Genomic DNA, 10,140 nt, shown 5'->3' with positions numbered 1-10,140 from the left:
AAATTCACAGTTAAAGGCCCACTGACCCAAATGCTACCTTGCCAGTTCCTTTGCCAACCCTACTGCTGGCAACTCTGCCCCTGGTAGGAGCTTCTGGTATTGTTATACTGGTTCCTGATCCTGGTATTGGCCCTTAGCCCGACTGCCTGACCTAACCATCCACTTGTATTTAGTCTCAGAGACTGTAACCCTTTTGGTGCCTTGCTCCTGGTTTAACCATTCACCTGCCCGTTTACCCTGTGTGTGCCAGTGTCCACCTTATTAACCCTGTGCCTAAATAAAGTGCTCCTGTTTATCAGGAGCTAGGGGCCGCTAACAAAAGCACTCCGACATAGGTCAGTGCTATATAAAGAATAATAATACCCTATAATAGGAAGTCAAACCAGGTGGCACGGTGTAAGCTACAACACTCAGGGCCACTCAGATCATGTAAATCCCCATGTGGCCACATCCTTAGCACTTGCTCTAATACATAAACATACAGCAGGAATATACATCCAAATACATCAAATATAAGTGTAACTTCCTTCACTATAATAACCCGGGTAAACCTATCAGCAATGAGCGGATTGTTTCTAAAAACAATAGAAATGAACAAAAAATATGCTTTATTAACCAGTAACTGTCCATAATGATAATAAACATATGTTTATAAACACTGCAATGTTCAAGGTACAGGTCAGACAACAGGACACCGGCTGTTAAAGGAACAGTAACACAATTTTTTTGGTGTTACTGTTGCTTTTACAGAAGACAATGTTTATGTCAGTTACTCCACTGACTGAACATATGACAGACACAAACTCCAGGAACCCAAATGTATAACAGCAAATGGAGCAAGAGATTCTGTGCAACAAAGAAGATCCAGACGTGCCATTAGCCTCCTAATAGCTTGGCCGGCAGCCTAAGGCCTCCCTGCAAAGTGCCGCAGATCCGATGCCGGTTTCATACAAAAACCCCCAACAGCCCCGAGGGGAAGAGGGAACAGGAGACTCTTTGTTCTGAAGCCACAGAAGAAATTCTTGCTAATTAAAACTTCTTGGAACCAGATCCCGATTCATCATTGGTTTCATCTTTGCGCTGCCAGAGAAGGGAATGGAAGGGTTAATGAGAGTACTGAGTTAAACTGTTCGGTCACTACCAGCCCTGGGGCACTAACCAACATTACTACGGGTAAAGGTGGCCATACACGCACCGATATTATCGTACGAAACCTCGTTTCGTACGATAATCGGTGCGTGTATGGCATGTCAGCGAGCCGACCGATATCGCAGGAAGCTGCTGATATCGGTCGACTCGCCGATCGGCCAGGTTAGAAAATTTTGATCGGGCGCCATAGAAGGCGCCTGACCAAAATTCTCCCTTCAGAGCTGAATCGGCAGAAGGAGGTAGAAATCCTATTGTTTCTACCTCCTTACCTGCCGATTCAGCCCTGAATGGTGTGTGGCGGATCTGACGATGTTTCGTGCGACCGACGGTCGTACGAAACATCGTGAGATCGCCACGTGTATGGCCAGCTTAAGTATTGGAGTGATACTAATCACAGAGCACAACGAGATGGATAATCTGAATATTGAACAGAGTCTGCTTCTGTTCTTAACCAGGGTTGGACTGGGCCAGGGGGACAAACGGGAATAAACCAAGTGCCCCCCAGACCCAATCCCCGCCCACCCTCCCCCTTCACTCCCCCACTGACCTCCCTCACCAGAACGTGGGAAAAGTAAGTATAAAGTGCCCATGCAGGGGGAGGGGCTGGTGGTGGGGGGGCAAAGGGGGCCCCAGTGACACGGTGTGGGGGGCCCCTGGGGTAGCATTCTTTGTGGGCCTTGCACACCCCAGTCTGACCCAGTTCTTAAATCTGGCCAATCCTCCTCTGTCCCTATTCCAGTCAGCAAATTGGGTTAGTCCTTACACAGGGGCACCTGGGAGCTATATACCCCACCACCCCCTGCAGTTGCTAATTAGGTGAATATGTCCTCATCTCTGCTTTGCAACCTATATATATATATAGTATGTATACTATGTACCGAATAGATGTGAGGGGGCAGCTATTGCTCTCCGGGCTCTGAATGCATTTGGGCAAAGCTGCACTCTAAGAGGCTGGAAGGGGGGGGGGGGGGGGGGGCAATGCCTTATGTCACAAAAGTAAATAAGGAAAATATTATCAGAACAATCATTAATTTGCCTAAACCATGGGTACCCAACCTTTTATACCCGTGAGCCACAGCCAAATGGACAAAGTTCCGGGGGTGCCAATAAGAGCTATAATTGGCTATTTGGTAGCCCCTGTGTGAACTGGCAGCCTATAGAAGGTCTAGAGCTTGAGCACCTGGGCCCACTTACCAATGGGTAACTTTTAATACCAGTTTACACATAACTGTTCATGATACAGGCACTGCCAGCCCATAGCGGAGACATATAAACGTCCCACAGACGGTCACTCACCGATTCACCCCGCAGAAGTATTTTGGTGGAAAGATCCGTTTTTTCTTCTGAGTTTTTTGTTTCTTGCATAGTGGCACATCCACACTCATCCAGCCATACCCATCCCTTAGTCACTCCCTCAGCCATACTCATCCCTCTCATACAGTCACTCAGACTCATCCAGCCATACTCATCCCTCTCATACAGTCACTCACACTCATCCAGCCATACTCATCCCTCTCATACAGTCACTCAGACTCATCCAGCCATACCCATCCCTCTCATACAGTCACTCACACTCATCCAGCCATACCCATCCCTCTCATACAGTCACTCACACTCATCCAGCCATACCCATCCCTCTCATACAGTCACTCACACTCATCCAGCCATACCCATCCCTCTCATACAGTCACTCACACTCATCCAGCCATACCCATCCCTCTCATACAGTCACTCACACTCATCCAGCCATACCCATCCCTCTCATACAGTCACTCACACTCATCCAGCCATACCCATCCCTCTCATACAGTCACTCACACTCATCCAGCCATACCCATCCCTCTCATACAGTCACTCACACTCATCCAACCATACTCATCCCTCAGTCACTCCCTCAGCCATACTCATCCCTCTCATACAGTCACTTACACTCATCTAGCCCTACTCATTCCTTTCATACAGAAACTTACACTCATCCAGCCATACTCATCCCTCTCATACAGACACTTACACTCATCCAGCCATACTCATCTCTCTCATACAGACACTCACACTCATCCAGCCATACTCATCTCTCTTATACAGACACTCACGCTCAACCAGCTATTACCATCCCTCTCACACAGATGCTCAAACTCATCCAGCCATACCCATCCCTTTTATACAGTCACACTCAGTCAGAGCTGGTCCTCTCATCCCTCTCATACAGACACTCAGCAAGGCCAGCACTCTCTGCCATCTCCCTCTTATATACATTGACACTTAGCCAGGGCTGGCATTCTGCCATATCCTTTTCATAGACACTCCCAGTCCAGCTGGACCCGCCCTCTTTGGCATTTTCCTCTTATACACACATGCACAGAACAAAAGGAAAACATAAAGGAAAGGAAACATAAAATTCCTTAGTTCCTCCCCCTGCATCTGAGTTATTATAATGTACAAATGTTCTACAAAAGTTGTAGTCAGCCACTAATAAATCAATATATCATGGCATACTAATCACAAACTCTCAATACAAGCAGAGAATACAAGCAAAGCTGCAAAATAAGCCAATTTTTCTATATACACCTTTCTCTGTTGCCGCTTCTGAGTAGTCTGGGAAGTTCCTGTGGCATCCAATGTGATAGGACATTCATCATCATCATCATCAGAATGCTTTTCTGGCACATCAGCTTTGCTGGAGCTTTGTGCCACTCTGGAACTTTTTCTTGGGACTTCAGATGTGCTGGGGCTTTGCGCCCCTCTGGAACTATTTTCTGGGGCTTTAGACATGCTGGATCTTTTCGCAACTCTGGGACTTTTTCTTGGGACTTCAGATGTGCTGGGGCTTTGCCCCATTCTGGAACTATTTTCTGGGGCTTTAGACATGCTGGATCTTTTCACCACTCTGGGACTTTTTCCTGGAACTTCAGATGTGCTGGGGCTTTGCGCCACTCTGGAACTTTTTCTTGGGACTTCAGATGTGCTGGGGCTTTGCGCCACTCTGGAACTTTTTCTTGGGACTTCAGATGTGCTGGGGCTTTGCCCCACTCTGGAACTATTTTCTGGGGCTTTAGACATGCTGGATCTTTTCACCACTCTGGGACTTTTTCCTGGAACTTCAGATGTGCTGGGGCTTTGCGCCACTCTGGAACTTTTTCTTGGGACTTCAGATGTGCTGGGGCTTTGCCCCACTCTGGAACTATTTTCTGGGGCTTTAGACATGCTGGATCTTTTCACCACTCTGGGACTTTTTCTTGGGACTTCAGATGTGCTGGGGCTTTGTGCCACACTGGAGTTCTTTTGGTTTTGCAAGTTATTTAGGCTTTGAGCTACACTGGAGTTCTTTGGGCTTTGTGCCACACTGGAATTCTTTGGGCTTTGTGCCACACTGGAATTCTTTGGGCTTTGTGCCACACTGGAATTCTTTGGGCTTTGTGCCACACTGGAGTTCTTTGGGCTTTGTGCCACACTGGAGTTCTTTAGGCTTTGTGCCACACTGGAGTTCTTTAGGCTTTGTGCCACACTGGAGTTCTTTAGGCTTTGTGCCACACTGGAGTTCTTTGGGCTTTGTGCCACACTGGAATTCTTTGGGCTTTGTGCCACACTGGAGTTCTTTAGGCTTTGTGCCACACTGGAATTCTTTGGGCTTTGTGCCACACTGGAATTCTTTGGGCTTCGTGCCACACTGGAATTCTTTGGGCTTTGTGCCACACTGGAGTTCTTTAGGCTTTGTGCCACACTGGAATTCTTTGGGCTTTGTGCCACACTGGAATTCTTTGGGCTTTGTGCCACACTGGAGTTCTTTAGGCTTTGTGCCACACTGGAGTTCTTTAGGCTTTGTGCCACACTGGAGTTCTTTAGGCTTTGTGCCACACTGGAGTTCTTTGGGCTTTGTGCCACACTGGAGTTCTTTAGGCTTTGTGCCACACTGGAGTTCTTTAGGCTTTGTGCCACACTGGAATTCTTTGGGCTTTGTGCCACACTGGAATTATTTGGGCTTTGTGCCACACTGGAATTCTTTGGGCTTTGTGCAATACTGGACTGCTTTTCTAAGACATTAGATTTATTTAGGTTTTTCAGCAGATCAGAACTCTTCTTCCTATAGGAAAAGGGCAATACAAAGAAGTGAGACTGATGTATGTTTCGATCATTTCCCTAAACACATGCACACTGACACTTACCTGAATATTGCCAAGTTGATGTTATACTCCAGTTTCTCTATCTGGAAGTCCTGAAAATACTTGACCTGTAGAAGGACACCAAGTAGTAGAACAACTATACTCCAATAATATTCCTACATGCACACTTCTTTTGTCCACTTTCAATTTTTCATTCATTTCCAACCTCCTGCTAAATCCCTTCTTCCACTTTTCCCTCCAGTCCACCCTTCCTTTAGCTCTTAATTGTTCAGTCACTTTCCAAATTTTGTTCTTGGCCCACCTTGTGTTCAGCTGGAAGCTCTCTGAATTCTTTAGAGAGAACCTTGGTGAGATCCACGGTGCTCAAGTTTGGGTACTGTGTTACATATTTAGGTCTCTTTGCCAAGAAGAAGCGGATATATGGAGTGAGGGGTTTCTTGAGTGGGTTTCTGAGAGGTTCCACATAGTTCTGCAAGATTCAGACAAATATGTTGCTTGTAATACAAATATCTAAATGATGAATAGTAGCAATAAGGATGACAATATTGTTACCTTTGGACTTTTGGAGAGATTTTGTACATGTTTCTCAGCGTCCAAGACCAACTCTTCAAGGGTTCGGTGTTTCCTAACCTGTTGCTTTTACGGACAAAAAAACATCATTGAGGTTTACAGACATTTACAAATCATATTCTCTGGACTGACAGTACAATGGCCAAGAACTACGACTATGAACATTCCCCAATCTTTCTCTCCATACCTTTGCAGTAAGATCCATCCACTTTTGGCGGCACATTGAGCCGGAGTAATTTTTAAAGGCCAGGTTGTTCCAGTCCAAGTGGTACTCAGTGGCTTTAAATTCACTGATATCTGGGCTGGGAATGATTGCCTTCATGGCCTGTAGGAGAGTCAGGACATCCTCTTGTGACCACTGGTCTATGGGATAGAATAGGAGTGGGTGTAGGTACGAGAATGAGGAAATGTTAGGGAGCTTAATGCCTGCAGTTTTCCCTTCTTGGCCTGTCAACCTAAGCCTGAAAAGTATCTTCCTGCTTTTATAACCCAAACCTGCCCTATGTCTACTGACTAGCAGAGCCTATTGGTTCATCTTCTCCAGACATGCCCACCTACTAGTGGGCGATATTGGGCTAGTTTGATCGATTGGCCTTAGGGCCAAACCACTGAATTAAAATGGAGGGCATAGGTGCCATTGGATTGGGGAGAGCAGCAACAAGCTGACGCGGTCCCCAATCCAATGGAAAAATCAAACCCCTCTGATCGAGATCTGGACAATTTCAGGCCAGATGTTGGTTGGGGAGGCCCGTCCGTGGTAAGCTACCAAAGGACCGATATCGGCAGCTGAAATCAGCCGTGTATGGCTACCTTTAGTTTAACCCCTTCCCATCTACCTGCCCCTGCTCTGCGCTGCCATTGTTTTATATGGAAGATACCCAGGTTTTTGCTTGTTAAGAAAGGGCCCAATGATCTTGCTGTGAGGCCCAATAACTAGTTTGTAGTAGTTTAGTAGTACTGAAAAACTGTAAAAATAATTAACGTGAAAATAAGTCGGTATTTTAATTGGGGGGTCAGTGGAGTTTATACGTAATTTCTTAGAAAGTAACGTAAGTTTTTGCATAAGTTACATACATTGCGTAAGTGTAGGGGCCCAATGATGTTACTGGTCATTCCCCTGCTGTAGGAGACGCTGATATAAGTCAGTAAATAGCTCCCAATATAAACAGCTGATGTTACGCTATAATCAGTTAAAATGACTAATTACTTCATAGTCAGTTCATTGGGGCAATGGAATTTACCTTAAAGGAACAGTAACACCAAAAAATAAAAGTGAAAATATAATGTAATGTTTCCCAGTACTGGTAACACTAGTGTCTCTGCTTTAGAAACTCTATATAAATGGCACAGGTTACATAGTAGATAACAGATAAGCTCTGTAGAATCCATTCCAATGCTGTTTTATCTGTTATCTGCTATGTAACCTGTGCCTTTTCTCCTTTATTTCCAGCTGGAATGGCTGCCCCCGTGGCTACACAGCAGAAATTATAGTAGAATTTCTGAAACAAACACATTCATTAGTGGTCAGTGCCCCTGCCTGCCCCTGTTACTTAAGTTTCAAGGCAAGTTACGTAACTTACTAAGCAGTTTTGGTAGAAGTCACTTTAATTGCATAACTTGTGTAACTTTCATGATGCAACCCCCCTTACAAAGAGGATTTATTACAATTGTACCCCCTCTTCCACCCTGATGGTGGCCCTAATCTTATTGGTTGCTATGGGTTACTGCACCCATGTACCTTTTAAAACATAGAGGGGTGTAAAACCTTTAGTTATCTTACCTTGAGATTTAGCAGCTGCCATGTTGCCCTGCCTTACTATATCGGCTGTTCCAGTAATTCTCTGCTGGGCAAGCTCTTCTCAGCAACCCAAGTCACTCTGTTAAGTCATATTGGGAGGGAGGAATGGTTATGGTACCCGGCGCTACTATATGTATATACATATATAGGAGCAACAGGCAGACGAGAGAACAGTTATGGCACCCAGAGACTATGAATATCCTTCCTCTGGGGGACCCTAGGTTCTTTTATGTGACTTTTCATGTGATCAACTAACGTTTCGCAGACAGACATTAGCAGCAGGTTGTCTTTACTTGACCCAACTGGCAGCCAATCATATTACTCATAGGCATGTGAAACAGATCACTTTGCCCAAATAATGGGGAGCTCAAAACAGATTTTGCCATGGGACCCAGTAAACCATGATTGTGTGCCCCATCCAGCCTTCTTAGACTCACAGCGTTGTGCAACCTCCCCCCCCCCCCCCCCCATCGTCTTGTTGTGAAGAGAAGGATTCTGGGACTTGAAGTGTCTCTGCTTTCAGATAATCTGTGCACCATCCACTAAGGAAAATGTAGGGGACTTCAAGTCCCAGAATTCACACTGCATGGAAGGGGGGGGGGGGGGGCAAATATTGCTACAATTTAAGAATAACATTCCTCAAAGTAAAATTGCAAAACATTTAGGACAAAATTAAGATAATCATTGGGAAACACTGGCGCTTCTCTAGGCCCAAACTCATTTAAGATGTACTGACGTCTGTGAAAACTGTCCTTGGAAATGGGTTGCACATACCTGCCAACAATTACTGTTATTTCTGTATAACTATATATATATATAATAACATCAAGCAATATTATTACTGTACAGACCAGTAAAACAGCGTCCAGGCGGCAGCCCTACCGGCACCACAGGGGCCCCACTGGCCCCTGTCTGAACTAAAGAGCCAAGTCTAGGAACACTAATTATTCCCTGTGCTGCCCAAGTGTGTATTAGGCCATTATGGGCAGGGGGGGCACTGCTATATACTCTATCTACTGCCCCATTGGCATAGGCTGCCCATTCACACCATTACATTTGCATCCAGGGAAAGTGATTCCACCATAGGAACTGGCAGGGGGACATCGGACTGCAAAGATCACAAGAGGAGAAATGCAATTTGCCCTACAACAATCGATTCAGATCGGTGCAATAAATTAGAGCCCCAGCAGTGTGTGTATCCAACTCACCGCGCTGCCCCGGCCTGTAGATGGCGCTAAACAGGCGCTGAGGTCTCAGCTGGGAACTGCGGGGTGGGGAAGCGGCTGCACGGCGCCGGGGTACTTGTATTTGGAGCTCTAACCCCCCGCCCATTCACTGCGCTTGGCTGTGCCAATAATGAAATGGTCGCGTCCAACTCCGTGACCCCCCTACTAACTAATGGTCCAGTCTTTGCTAGGAATCCTGGGCCTGTAGATCCAGAAGAGATGGGGGACTCCCGCCAAAGCCTGGGTGTCCTTATATGTGCTTTATATGTAGGTGTTCAGCTCTACTACCCCCTTGGGATCCAGTTGACAAAAATACAGATATACAGCAGGGGACCTACCTATATATGCCCAGTACTTGATTACTAGGCCTATGGCACATTATTGGGTTTGCCACCTTTCCTACATAAATACATACTTGCTTAAATTATTATTTTTCTGCCCTATTGATAATATTGGCACTGCCTCTACCAGCAAGTAGGCATCCCTACACATAATGATCCTCTGCTGGCAGAGAAACACTCAGTACCTACCTATCTGTGCCATCTGCCACTCATATAAACTAAACTGGCACCCAAGGCAAGAGTATCAGTCACCCCCCTGCCCACTGCCCTTTGTGTGGCCGTCCCAAACCACCTAGGACAAATGCCTCTCCTGCCTACCCCTCAGGCCCGGACTGGCAATCTGTGGATTCTGGCAAATGCCAGAGGGGCTGCTGTAAGGTGCCATAGTCAGTCACTATTTATTGGGCTGGGGGGGCTGTTTGGGCCTCTGGGTACTTGGAATGCCAGGACCCAGGCCCAGACTGGCAATCTGTGGGTTGAGGCAAATGCCAGAGGGGCTGCTGTAAGGTGCCATAGACAGTCACTATTTATTAGACTGTTTGGGCCTCTGTGTACCTGAAGTGCCAGGACCTCTTTTGAATCCCAGTCCTGACCTGCTACCCCTAGTTCCAGCCCTGCACATAAATAATTGCCAATTATCCATAACCTTTATGCTACTACCTGCTCTTGGTGTGCAACGGCTGTTTTGTCTTGTGTCTGGGGAGGGAACCAACATAGGCCTATACTTAATGATGCAGGTTTCAATCAGTTGATAATAAATAATTTACAGTCAAAATGTGCGCCCTGCCAGGACAAAAGCTGCATCCACACAGGCACACACAGCTAATTACTGAAAAATAAATGATGGCTTTTAGACAGAGAACAACCCAGTGCAATTAATGCCATTGATTTCTGTAGTGGGAATATCCTCGTTCTCACATTTAACCCATTAAGAT

The 10,140-nt window shown here is 46.1% G+C and overlaps 1 protein-coding gene across 1 annotated transcript; it reads right to left on the bottom strand.

The window, feature by feature from the left end:
- Positions 1-591: 591 nt before the first annotated feature.
- Positions 592-9,005, bottom strand: LOC101734916 (nucleolar transcription factor 1-A). Its single transcript, XM_004918648.4, has 8 exons — positions 8,847-9,005; positions 7,621-7,717; positions 6,028-6,203; positions 5,823-5,906; positions 5,572-5,739; positions 5,313-5,377; positions 3,718-5,230; positions 592-1,080 (listed from the first exon to the last, which is right to left on the bottom strand). Exons 2-8 carry the CDS (start codon positions 7,640-7,642, stop codon positions 1,030-1,032), a joined length of 2,079 nt encoding a protein of 692 aa, XP_004918705.2. The 5' UTR covers positions 7,643-7,717; positions 8,847-9,005; the 3' UTR covers positions 592-1,029.
- Between the last annotated feature and the right edge of the window lie 1,135 nt (positions 9,006-10,140).

The sequence above is a fragment of the Xenopus tropicalis genome, chromosome 10 (genome assembly GCF_000004195.4).
Source record: "Xenopus tropicalis strain Nigerian chromosome 10, UCB_Xtro_10.0, whole genome shotgun sequence".
Taxonomy (NCBI): domain Eukaryota; kingdom Metazoa; phylum Chordata; class Amphibia; order Anura; family Pipidae; genus Xenopus; species Xenopus tropicalis.
This window is presented reverse-complemented; position numbering and strand designations above follow the sequence as displayed.

Excerpts from the sequence above, each read along its gene's own strand:
- LOC101734916 (XM_004918648.4), bottom strand. The coding sequence starts at position 7,642 with ATGGCAGCTGCTAAATCTCAAG. Across the intron at positions 6,204-7,620 it reads GGCAGCTGCTAAATCTCAAG|ACCAGTGGTCACAAGAGGAT; the intron begins GTAAGATAACTA and ends TCTATCCCATAG. Across the intron at positions 5,740-5,822 it reads ATCTCTCCAAAAGTCCAAAG|AACTATGTGGAACCTCTCAG; the intron begins GTAACAATATTG and ends TGAATCTTGCAG.